The following is a 12,909-nucleotide window of genomic DNA, read 5'->3' on the forward strand; positions in this document are numbered from 1 at the left end:
GCTTCTAGCTGAGCGGCCCTTATTCACTCACTGTAGCTTCAAGAAATGTTTCCTATGTCTACCAAATACCGCTCCAGACATGGAGTGAGAAGTGTACATTCATGGAGCTTTCCTCCCCTCGCAGAAGAACAGGAAGTGTGAATTTCCATGTAAAGATCAACAAAGGGGAGGGGAAGGGAGCCTTAGCTCGTGAGGCTGCATCACAATAACATTCAAGCAGGAATTTAAGGATAATGAAGGAGCTAGCTAGGCATGAATGAGGGGCCAGAACGTTCTAGGCTTAGGAGCCACTGGCAGATGAGCAAGAGTGGGCAGGGCAGGAGGTACAGAGGTGGCGCCAGCTCGTGCTCAGCCCTAGACGCTAACGGAAGGACCTTGTGTTTCTGGTTGATTTGGGAAGCCCTCAGTAGTTTTGGACAGAGAATGGGCAACACTGGCATGGGTCTTAAAGAATCACTTTGTTGTTGCGTTGAACACAGATTGTAGAAGTATAATCAGTAGCCCCTAGGAAAATGCATACGCTGGTCTGCCGAGAATGTTTCCTTAACGTCAAGTTGTTTTTATAAAGTCTACTTACTGTGCTTTGGAATTACTTTCTACTTTGATTTATAACATTGACAGTGTAAAAAGTAATGTTTTGTCCACTGCAGACCTAGAAGCTAAAATGTTACAAGCCAAGTCCAAAGTCGCATGGCAAACTTGCATGGTCAAAAAGACCGAAGTACAGCTTTGTCTCCAACTGAATCCATTGACTTCGTGAAAGGAATCCATTATGTTCAGATTATGCTTTAAGATGTTACTTGAAAGGGGGGCATTTATGTTAGTAAGTTTAATGTAGTTTTAAAAACATCTCCCAGTGAGCAAGACCCTGTGTGCAAAGGGAATAGATATGAAGATGTGTGGAGCTTATTCCAACCCTGTGAATTTATTTCTTGTGGTGATGATGCTAGAGCAGTAAATGCCTAGTGAAGTGTGACATGCTCAGTTCCAAACAAGTGCTGCAGTCAATGCCGTAAAAATTCAAAGAAGTCATGATGTTGGCCTGGAAAGTTTGTGCAGCAGGGAGGCCGGTACTTGTGGTAGCCAAATTCATTTTAAGTCCAAACTGTAAGACAGTAGATGATCCAAGTTTAAAATATTTTAAGTTGCGGGCCTATAGTAAGAATTTGGTTTGCAGAGTAAAAGCAGGTTAAATCGAATTTAAGACGAGCTTCAGTTCAGCAAAGGATGACTGGGACATCTCTGGCTGGCTGTGCTGTGTCCTACTGACTGCTGAGGCACACTTGAAGGTCAACGGAGGACCAGGTGTGCTGATGCCTACTGTAATCCAAGCACTTAGGAGGCTGAGGCTGGAGGACCACAGATGTCCTGATTAGTGTTCGTTTGTTTGTTTTGTTGTCAAATTGACAACACCTAGGAAGAGAAAACCTCAGCTGAGAAAATGCCTCCATCAGACTGTCCTTTAGACAATCATTCTTGGTAGACTGATGTGGGCGGGCCCAGCCCACTGTAGGTGGTACCACCCCTGGGCATGTGGTCCTGGGTTATGTAAGAAAGCAGACTGAGTAAGACAAGGTGAGCAAGCCAGTAAGTAGCATTCCCCCATGGTTTCTGCTTCTGTCCTGCCTCCAAATTCCTGCTTGAGCTGAGCCCTGGCTTCCCTCAATGATGTGAGCTGTAGGATGAAATATACCCTTCCTCCCCAAGCTGCTTTTGGTCATGGTGTTTATCACAGCAAGAGAAAACAAACCAGGACAAATAGAGTCCAGCCCAGGCTACATAGTAAGACTCTGTCTTAACAACAGACAGCAGCAGCAGCAACAACAACAACAACACCACACACACACACACACACACACACACACACACACACACACACTTCTATTCTGTCAAGGAATATATTTAACTTCATCTTTAAGGAGAGAAATGATGTGGTCAGTAGCATACGTAAGGGTTAAAATGGTAGTGTTGTAAGAAGTATATGGGAATCAGGAAAAAATAGGGGTTGAGAGCTAGTTGGCAAGGGCTCATGCCAACCTGTGTATGCCAACTTAAACCCAAAGAGTCCCTCCCCACCTCAGCTTTCATTATAATGGGCTTGGCTTGAAGAACAGACCACAGAGACAGCTTCCACAGTTTACTTAAATCGCTAAACCATCCACATGAAGATCATCCCATGTGCTCATGGCTTCCGTTCATCCTGCTTTCTCCTTTCCTGGAGCATCATCACTGTCTGTCCATCTTCCAGGAGCTGGGGATGAGGCAGTCAGCAGGAGATTCAAGTTCCTGCTTCCATGTAGTTTGCCTTCTGGTGCCAGACAATACTGAATAAGCCAGTGTGTAAGAAACCCCCCCCCCCCCCCGTCAGTTTCTGAGTTGGAACTTGAAACTTGAGTTAAAGACATACTCTTAGCAAGATAATTTGATGGGATACCCTACTGCAGGCTAGAAGATTAAAGAAGATTAAATTCGTCTGCAGAATTATTTTTTAAATATATTGACAAAACTGTGGCCACTATTTTAGGCTAGGCAAGGATACTGGGTCTAACTAGCTGCCTGTACTAGACTTCTTTACTATTCAAGATGACCTGTTAAAGCACACGCTGTTTGTTCCATCAACAGTGGTGTGCTCTTGCCTTTCTTGGTGGTTTTTCTGACCTCCCTGAATTCCAGAAAAGGCTTATTGTCACTGGTGATGCTCACAGGAACCCTCTGTGTCATTATTTACCGACTGACTGCCTTGGCAGAGCTATGCCAGTTCTTATGTTAACTGTAACAGTAGTCAGAAATGGCATTGGGAGGGATAAATGAAGGTTCATACATGCACGCATATGTGCACACACATGCGCACAGACGTACACACATCTTCAGTCAGTTTCTGAGAATTATCTGAAGTAGCATTTGTCACTAAGACACAGGTCATGGTTTCCCTCAGTGAGGACCTGTTAGCAGTGATGCGTGGATGGAGTTTGTTTTTGTCCCCCTCCCTTTGGCTTTACTGCTTCCTAGATGGGAGCCCTAACTTAGAGCACACACTCACAGTGTAAACAACCCTTTTTTGTGAATAGACATTGTAAAAGGCTGCTCTTTCCGAGAAAGTAGACATTGTAAAAGGCTGCTCTTTCCGAGAAAGTATGGGGCTAGGCTGATGGGGTATTTCCTATTGTTGAAAGTCAAGGTTTGAGTGGACTTTCGTTTGACTAGGTTTGGACTTTCTGCTTCCAGATAAAAGCTTTGTAATAAATTTGTGGTTCGAGTTTGGGCGGACCTAGGATGCCGCTTCTGCAGTGTTATATGGTGCACACGTGTGCTTTTGAAAACAAGCTGTATCCACATGGAGTTGGTCACAGGCTTTTCTGATCCCTTTTAGATGTGAAGCCCTCCAACATGCTAGTCAACACAGGCGGACAGGTCAAGCTGTGTGACTTCGGCGTCAGCACGCAGGTAGGTCTTTTTTCTGCTCAGCCTGCCCTGTGGATTGAAAATCACCTAGGTTCTAGACAAACAGGAACTGTGCGTCTGCTTGTCGCTGGGCACATGTTATTCATTTTTAATCTCTGAGCGAGTTTCCTTCATCAGAATATGATTGTTCATTGTTTAATGACAGTAAAAACTGCTGATATTGTAATTACTACTTACAAATAGCAAACTTCATTGCTATGCAGCTTGACTATGAAAGCGCTCTGGCCAGACAAAAGGGAGGACAGCGAGGGAGCCGTGCCTGGGGAGCCCAACTGGCCCACAATAAAAATTAATATTGGGAGCAACAATGGTGGAGGGCCATTACAATATGCAGCACCAATTTTAATTAATTTCCATTTGGGGCCTCCCCTGAGAACCCCAGTGATAGTGACCCATGCGCGTGCTGTGGTGTTGATTTGAATCGCAGCCACCTTCCCTCCCATCCAAACACGAAGACCAAAGCGAAGGTCAGCTTCGCATTATGAGTTGTCAAAGTCTGTTATCCCTCCAGCCTCTTTAGTTCATCTCGTCCTGGGAGCGCGGGGGGCTCCATTCACATCTTGAGCCATCTGACTGAAAGATGAGGGTGTTCAAATTCTACTTCAAATTGACTTTTTATTTCAGGCGGGTTTGGGGCACTAAAGCGCTGAGCATCACGCTTAAGTGAATTGTTTAAGGTTAGCTGCTATAAACCGTAATGCTGTGTGCTTGTTTAAATTGGAAATCACATCCAAAAGAAAAGAGAGATTTAATCATTTTTAATGCCTTTGTGGATGAATTTGTTCCCTTTTACATAATTTTTAGTTGATTTATAGGAGTGCTGATTGTAGGTTAAATGGGGAATAATTGCCCATTTTATTTCCACATTATCTTTATATTGTTCTAACAGACCGTTTTGTCTCATAGCTGGTGAATTCTATAGCCAAGACGTATGTTGGAACAAATGCTTATATGGCAGTAAGTAAACTTATGCAAAAATAACATTTAAAGCCAACATCTTTATCTTTATGTACTTGGAAATGTATAATTCTTGAATTAATTCTACCACTGTAGACTAGTAAGTCATAAATTACAAAGTCAATCCAGTTGCTCTCCAGTTTGCAGCTCTTCTGAGAACATGCCAGGCTTTGTGCTTGACTATCAACTTATCTGACTTCGGTGACTCAACTGGTCGGTTCAAGTGTGAAATTGCTGAGTTTTGAAGTTTAATCCTACAGAAAAATTGCACTTGATATCATATTGGCTACTTTTCCACACCGCTTATTTAATTAACCCTAATAAACCCTGATATATGTCAAGGCATCAGTCAGTAACATCGGTTGTTTGTTCTGAGGATAGGAACACGCCTTGTCACCAGATCCAAGTTAAATTCCTGATGTGGCCGGTCTGAACCTGTGGATCTCCCAGTGTTCTGCACTTAGTATCTACAATGTATAGCTCTGTATTTTCCCTTAGTTGTTCAAGTCATGCAGATAGCATAAGTTGTTCCATTTCTTTTTCTTACCGTTTCAAACGAGAGAGCTTATTTGTGGCTATAAGCATCTTGAGTTTGTTGGTTTTCTTAACCCCTGCAAGAGCTGGTGGGAGTGGAAGGAAGCAAGGAAAAGGCTTTTCTGGTATCATTTTCAGAGTCTGGTTTTTGTTGTTGTTATTTTTTATTTTCACCCCTCTCCCTTTCCTTTCTTCCCCTCTAGAGTCTGCTTTTTATTTCAGTGTTTAGGATTGGTTTTTACCATGATGGTTCCAGATTTATGTAAGTAATCCCTCTCAGGCTAAGGAGATGTTGTTGGTATCACACACTTAGAAGATTTTATTGTGGGTATATCATGGATCTTTCAAAAAATGTTTTATATTTTTATTACTTATTGGGAGGTACTGTGCAGATGTAGATATCCACCATGTGGTCCTGAGGGTCCAGCACAGGGTGTCAGGCTCAGAGACTGGTGCTCTTATGGACAGAGCTGTCCTGCCAGAGTCGTGGACCTTATTTTCAGTATTGTTTTTGTCCCTGTGTTATCACCATTAAAAGATCTTTGATGCAGGCAGAACCTGGGTCTTCACCTTGCTATTCTTCAAACAATGCAAAGCATTTCATTTTCTTTCAAATGGTCCAAATAGTTTATTTTGGTTTCCATTGCCTTTAAGAAAATTCATATTTTGTTTTTTTCTCTAATTAAATGTGGAAAAAGTAGATCAGTTATTAAAGTTAATGTGTCTGCTTTTTAAACGCTAGTCTCCTCCATGGCTCTCCCAGGGTCAATGACATTGGTGAGTCACTCTTCTAGTTAACAAAACCCTACTGAATGTCAGTCAGCCTCTATGAATTATGAAAATACCATGACTTGAAAAGGAAAAAAAGCTATCCATGAAACAACTTCTCAACTGCCCATCATGTTCTTGGTAGCTTTAAATTGCTCTGATAATTAAATTGCATCACATCTGAGCTACAAATCCAGATTACAGTTGTCTTTCCCAGGTGTACATTAAAGAAATTACTTTTTTCCCTTTTTGTTTATGGATGAATGTGATGCGTCCATATGTTAATTGAAAGTGTGAGGATTAAAATTATGAAATGTTAGCTCAGATTGGCAAAGCTGAAATTGCTTTGTTTCTTGGGTGAGTGAATTCTAGTCATCAGCTTTGTAGTTCATGCTGCAGAAAGCCTAAGATGCCAGGGAGGAAAACAATGGAAGTCCGAGAGGAAGAGCTAGAGCTTTGCAATTCTGTAGGCTCTGGTTGGCCAAGTACTTGCCAAAGGCTGGCCATGGGGGAGCGTGGAAACAGCCCTCCATTACTCTAGTCTGGTGTTGACCCAACTGCTGTCCATGCTGCTAGTCTCTTTGGAGAAGGGTTGGACTCTTTGGCTTTATGTAAACCCCTGCCTGCTGTATCCTGTTTTAGCTCTTGTAGTCTAGGTTTTAGGGTTCCACATGGGATTCTATGCCAAATGTTACCAAACTATAACTCCTGAACCTCTCTCTGCTTTGTTCACTTGCTTTTTATTTCTTTCTTTATTATTTATTTATATATTTATAATATTTATTAGCTATTTTAAAGTTTTTGTTTGTTTGTTTATTTGATTTCGAGACAAGGTCTCTCCGTGCAGCTCTGGCTGGCCTGGAACTCACAGAGATCTGCCTGCCTCTGTGTCCCAGGTGCTGGGGTTAAAGGGTGCACCACCATGCCCAGTCCAGGTCTGTTTTGTGAGTCCGGTTTTACTAGAATGTGGCAAGGCTGTTAGTTTAGGGCTGGGTGTGGCTTCAGCAGCACACAACAGCAGCTCAGCACTTGTACAATTGCATGCATCCATCCCTATGTGAACATTGTTTCCAGGCTGGCCTTTCCAGAAAAAAAAAAAATTGCATGCATCCATCCCTATGTGAACATTGTTTCCAGGCTGGCCTTTCCAGGAAAAACAAAAAACAAACAAATATTTTCCAGCCCCTGGTGTATGCCAGTAAAGCACATCTCAAGTACCTTCTGCTACATGAGCTGTTTCCACTGAACACGTCCCATGCTGTGAATCAGAGGAGACACTGGTGAAACTGGAAAGACACCTTCATATATGGCACTTTTGAACATAGCATAATTGAGTCTTTAGTTGAACCAAGCATAACATAGAAATTAGAAGGCTACACTATATAGTTGTAATGGTTGTAATAGGATGTACAGAAGCTACTTACAGCCTGGATGGTGGTGGCACACGCCTTTAATCCCAGCAGAGCCAGGCGGATCTCTGTGAGTTCAGTGCCAGCCTGGTCTACAGAGTGGGATCCAGGACAGGCACCAAAACTACACAGATAAACCCTTTGATGTTATGGTTTCTGAATAACTGAAAATTTGAAAAATTTCCAAGATGTTTCTCAAATACTACCTTTTGGGATAGAATCTAAATGACTGTTCTTAGCCCTGTGTGGCTGCTTTAGGAGTTTGTTTTTGTCTCCACACTCGGGCTGTGACAGTCCTTGCAAGTGTCTTCCCTGGACACGAGCCTACTCAGATTGCACACTCTAGTCCAGCTGGCCATGGTGACCGTCAGAAAGACTGGTATTTGCTGGGCACTCCCATGTGACATTTCTCTGTTGAGGACATTACATTTTATTCTCACACAATGCTGTGGTACATATACATTGTTATTGTCACCTTCATTTTACAAAGCAGTCCACAGAAGAAGTAACTGTCACCCAGTCTCAGAGTTGGCAGGCGTGCACCCATGCTATAGCATATGTGGAGGTCAGAGGACACTTTCCGAAAGTAGATTCTCTCCTTCCACCATGCCAGTTCTGGGACCCGAGTCATAGGCTTGGAGGCAAGCACTTTTACCTATGGAATCATTTTGTTGGTCCTCATTCTAAGTTTTTGATGGACATAATAGTTATAAAATATGAGAAGGGTTAAGTTCATGCTTAGAACCACACGTGTGATGAACATCCCTTAACAGTACCCTTGGCTTCATACTGTCATGGGCCAGGAGTGGCCCAGGGTGTGAAAGGCTCCCTGTGGGGAAGTAGACAGGGAGACAGAGAATGGCAGTGCAGCGTGACAATTAAAAGTGGAAGTAATGCACACTAGTGTGTGTGTGTGTGTGTGTGTGTGTGTGTGTGTGTGTGTGTGTGTAGGCCAGAGGTCAACCTTGGTTGTCTCCACCTGCTTTTTGTTAAAATAGGGTCTCACTGAACTTGGAGCTCACCAGTTTGGCCAGACTAGCTGGCATTGTTGGTGATAACAATGGCAGTCGTGCTTTTCCTCCCACAACTGGGTAGTCAGTCCCACACGAATACCTGCTAGTACCTGTCACACTGACTAGGACTGGACAGTGGGGTGTGGGTTAGGGTCTCAGCCCTGCCATGATTAGCTGCAGACTTGAGCCAATATTGCACTTTTGTGGGACCTCAGTTTTTGAATTCAGTTGTTCATCTAATCCTTGCGAACATTTCTGTAAGTCATGTATGGGAGGCCAAGTCCTGGAAGGACAGACCAGGAGGCACTCCCTCAGTACACAAGGATTCCTGGCGAACAGAGTGTGTGTGCCAGAGCATTCTGGACCAGCCGCCTGCTACACAAGGGGAGGGCCAGGAGTTCCGTGGGGCACCTTGATTCCTGTCAGAAGAAACTCCACTGCGTGGAATAAAACAGTGACAGGCGGTGTATCTAGGAAGACGAGCTCTGGCTGCTGCTTGCACCAGCCGCAGACTCTCCACCCTCCTGTACAGTTGAAACTATTTCCAGGTAAAAAGTTAAAAGTAAAACTTAAGCCGTGGTCTTCAAGACCCTTCTCCCCAAATTCAAGTAAGTCATCTACAACTTTGCACAGTTTGTCCATCCATCCCCAGTTAAGATCATTGGATCATAGGGAGGTGGACCTAGGGTCAAGTGCTAGCTCGTTAGCTACCTTGGTTTCTGCCACATTAACTAGCTACCTGGGGCCTTCACTTTCTTGATCTGTGAAACAGTGACAATAATCGTCTTCATAGGGACTGTGTGCAGGATCCTCTCACTTCCAGAATGCATATATGCATACATGTGAAATTGTTCTGCTGTGTGTAAATGCCATGCAAATGTGGGTGGTTCCCTGTGTTGAACTTACATTCAGTGTGTGCTGCCAGGGGTAACTTTCCGTAGCTCACAAGCTTCCTCCTGTTTTCTTACAGCCAGAAAGGATTTCAGGAGAGCAGTATGGGATCCACTCTGACGTGTGGAGCTTAGGGATCTCTTTCATGGAGGTATGTTGCTGTTTGCTGTTATTGACATGCCTGTACTAGTACATCCCATTGGGAAGAATGGAGGCTTTGAAGGAATACCACAAACTCCCTCCCATTATATGGTGTACATTGTCTGACTCTGGAGCCCTTCCATTCATATATTCCATGGGACTCTTTAACCGAGTCTGCATTATTCTAGAGCGCTGCTTCTCACACACCACCTCTGTAAGACATACCTGAAGTGCTTGTTGAAAACACAGGTTTGCCAGCCCCAGCCACGATCAGTTCAATCCAAGTCTCTGCTAATGTGCATGTGGGAACTGTTCCCTGGGTGGGAGCCCTGCTTAGTCTGGAGCCCTGGTCTCTGAAAGGGGATTCCATGACAGCACAGGATGATGACAGCCTTGGAGTGTGCATGTGTGACATCCAAGGGGGGTGGTTTTAAAAGATCAGCTATAGTCATATGATATATATGTTGTATATGTGCTATATATCATTTTCTTTCTTAAAAAACCTATCTCCTTCTAATAAACAGCATGTGCATGCGGGTGGAGGTGGGGTGGGGGATGTGCATGTAGTATAATTTAATGTCTTTATGTATTGCTGTATTTAGAATGGATTTGTTCCCTCAGTGAGCCAGGTGTAGCCCCATTAGAACTTGGAAATAGTCATACAACTCGTATTAGAAAGACAGACACCTGGCTTGCTGGAATCACACTCCTAGACAACCCAGGCACCCACTGGGGCTCTCAGAACAGCTCTCAATTCTGTCCATTCCCATCAAGGAAGCCTTTTTTAAAAAACAGAAGCATGTTTAAATAATACCACAGATCGAGTTCCCATCACAATCCTATCGCTTTTGTTTGGTCAAATACATTTTCTATGATCTTTGTAACGCATGAATACCATTGTATTTGGAAGGAAATATCTTCAGACCCAGCTCACCTGCACAGCAGGAAGGGTGCCAAGATCAAATGCTCAATGTTTATTAAACCATATTCTTCTGCCTTTTCCCGAAAGGTAATCTAAGAGGAACTGTAATGTGTGCACAGCAGCCTAGAGGCTGAAGTTTGCGGGTAGATCTCAGGACCCAGTCCTCAGCAGGACCCCAAGGGCTCCTCGTTCTAGTATTAGCTTGTTTCAGGGGAAACTACCTCTGACATGTGGGACTCAGGCTTTGCTAGGATGGAATATCCCTTTGGTGGTTTAAACATTCTCATTGGTTGTGTTTTATAAATGGTCAGATACAGGACAGAATAATTGAGAGGTCACATGCTTCAGAATCCAGTGGTGGAAACAGAAGACCCAGGTTGTAGTACTAGCTTTGGTACTAGTTTCCTAGGTGGTCCTGGGCCAGCCTTCAGTACCCACCAGGCTCAGTTTCTTCTCTGTGCGAGAGTGAGAGCTGACCCCAGTGCAGACTGGCATTCTACAGCTCTGCTGCTGCTGCTGTCTTCCCTGTAGTTCCAGCAGCAGCAGCAGCAGCAGGGCTGTGTGCCCGGGACAGAGGTGCACCCTCACCTGTTGGGAGCGTAGAAACACTGGTGAGAGGGCTGGGAATACAGCTCAGTTGAGAGATAGCTGCATAGCATGCACGAAGTTCTGGTTTACTTGCCAGCGTGGCATATGACCAGGATGTGATTCTAGTATTCAAGGAAGGATACAGGAGGATCGGAAGTTCAAGACCATCCTCATCAGATGCAGAGTGAGTTGGAAGCCAGTCTGGGCTATATGAGACCATCCTATAAAAAAAAAAAAAAAGTACTGTTAAAAAAGTGTATCCAAGCCGGGTGGTGCACACCTTTGATCCCAGCACTCGGGAGACAGAGGCAGGCAGGTCTCTATGAGTTCCAGGAAAGCGAGGACTACATAGAAAAACCCTGTCTTGAAAGAAAAAAAAGGAAAAGAAAACATATCCAAGCTAGTCTGAAGGAGGTAGTGAATTATATCAATTGGTATTCCTTCTTGATACTCTACTTGACTAGTCTCATAAAGAGAAAAACGAGAGCCCCCACCTGACTAGAGTGGAGTTATTGAGGTAAAGGCTGGAAAAAAATAAATCAGAGAGGTAGTCGGGGACTGGATCACATACAAGCAGGCTCGGGGCTGCAGCTGTTGCCCTGGGTGAGTGATCTGACTTCAGTTTTTAGTGGGTCACAGGGTGCTCTATGGAGCATGACCGTAGAAGGGCAGGCGTGGAAACAAGGGGATCAGAAAGATGAGGTAGAAAGGTTGGACTATGGCCAATAAATGTAACTATTGACATAGGCATCCTCGGTATCTTCCTAGGCGCTGGGAATGTGAAGTCTAATAGAAAGAGGGTTACATTGTAGGGAGGGAGATTCCAGTGCGTTCGTTTGTCCTGGAGGCAAGCTGCTCAGTAGTCTCTGGAACACTGAAGAAAACAGACTCTTTGCATTTGCAAAATTGAGGAGAACTGGGCATAGGGAACTGTGTAAGAAAAGTCACCTTGAGTGTGGGGTGACTGGGTGCCAGGAATACCAAGGACAGAACAGAAGAGCCCCATAGTGGATGAGAGCCGGGGAGAGGGGGGCCAGGGCCAGGGTGCTTAACTAAGGGTCACCCAAAGGAATGTGGGGCGGCTGTCCCTGTCCCCTTACAGCTTCTGGCCCACTAGGCAAGCAAGTGACATGTGACCAACTTAACGTAGTGGAGCAAAAGTCACCGGAGACTAGAGTACAGCCTCTGGCACATGTTTTATACCAATGGGTCTTGGGTCCAAGGTAAAGAAGTACATGATAAAGGGAGAAGATTTTGACTATAGCTGAAATGTTGGGGTGTTTCAGGACTCCTTCGTTCTTAGGGTCAATGTGAGGAAAACAACATCCAAAGGGCCTGAGACCTTAGGTCAAAATAAAAACTGGAAGGCTGAGGCTTCTCTTTCTTTTTACCAGAGTATACTTGGTCTAAATGTGGTAAGTACTATTCAAAACCACTACAGACAAATACCTGTAATCCCAATGTTCAAAACTTAGGCAGGAGGATCATGAGTTCAAGGCTAGCCTGAGCTACATTAAAAAAAAAATATCAGGGCAGGGGAGATAGTTCAGTCAGTAAAGCACTTTCCACGCAGGCACAAGGACCTACGTTCAGTCCCCAACAGCCACACAGAAATGCGGGCTGGTGGAGCATGCTGGTAATCCCAGGACTGAGGAGGCAGAAACAAGTAACCCAGAGTTACTGGCCGGCCAGCCAGCCTCACCTAATCATGGAGCTCAAGCTCCGAATGGAAAATCCCCTATTCAAAACCCCCTAAACTTTAAGACTCTAAGGATGTTACCCAAGATTGACTTCTTCCTTCACACACACATGTTCATGCACACTTACAGATTCACACACACACACACACACACTAGACAGAAGTGTGTGTTAAAATGGCATTTGAAAATCTGAGGAACAAATTGTATGAAGAAGCATAGTTAGCACTTTCAGAGAGCTCTGCCTCTGGTCTCACTTTTAAAACAACTCTCAGTGTGTCCTCCCAAGAATAGAAGCCTTCGTTCGTTCATCAGTTTTCAGCTGTATAAACGCCATGGGCAGGTTCTGCGGAGCACTGGCCACGTAACTAGGAGGACCCTGCCTTGATAGAGAAGAAAGATGCTAGAGCCTCCAAGTGGCGGGCCTCGGCAAAGGGGTGGGCGAGGGCCTCGTGGGAGCAGGGGGTTGACACAGGGTTGACATCTGAGTGGAACTGGTCCTGAGGGGAGCCTGCCACCCGGAGGAG

General features: G+C 44.5%; 1 protein-coding gene across 3 annotated transcripts in view; it reads left to right on the forward strand.

Moving 5' to 3' along the window:
- The window catches only part of Map2k5 (mitogen-activated protein kinase kinase 5), a 233,270-nt gene that overhangs the window by 124,762 nt on the left and 95,599 nt on the right, over positions 1-12,909 (forward strand). For all 3 annotated transcript variants that reach the window (XM_028867040.2, XM_037207420.1, XM_037207421.1), the window contains exons 14-16: positions 3,371-3,444; positions 4,369-4,419; positions 9,114-9,185. In XM_028867040.2, coding sequence (XP_028722873.1) covers positions 3,371-3,444; positions 4,369-4,419; positions 9,114-9,185 — 197 coding nt within the window. The remainder of the gene's footprint in view (positions 1-3,370; positions 3,445-4,368; positions 4,420-9,113; positions 9,186-12,909) is intronic.

This window comes from Peromyscus leucopus, chromosome 7 (assembly GCF_004664715.2).
Source record: "Peromyscus leucopus breed LL Stock chromosome 7, UCI_PerLeu_2.1, whole genome shotgun sequence".
NCBI lineage: Eukaryota > Metazoa > Chordata > Mammalia > Rodentia > Cricetidae > Peromyscus > Peromyscus leucopus.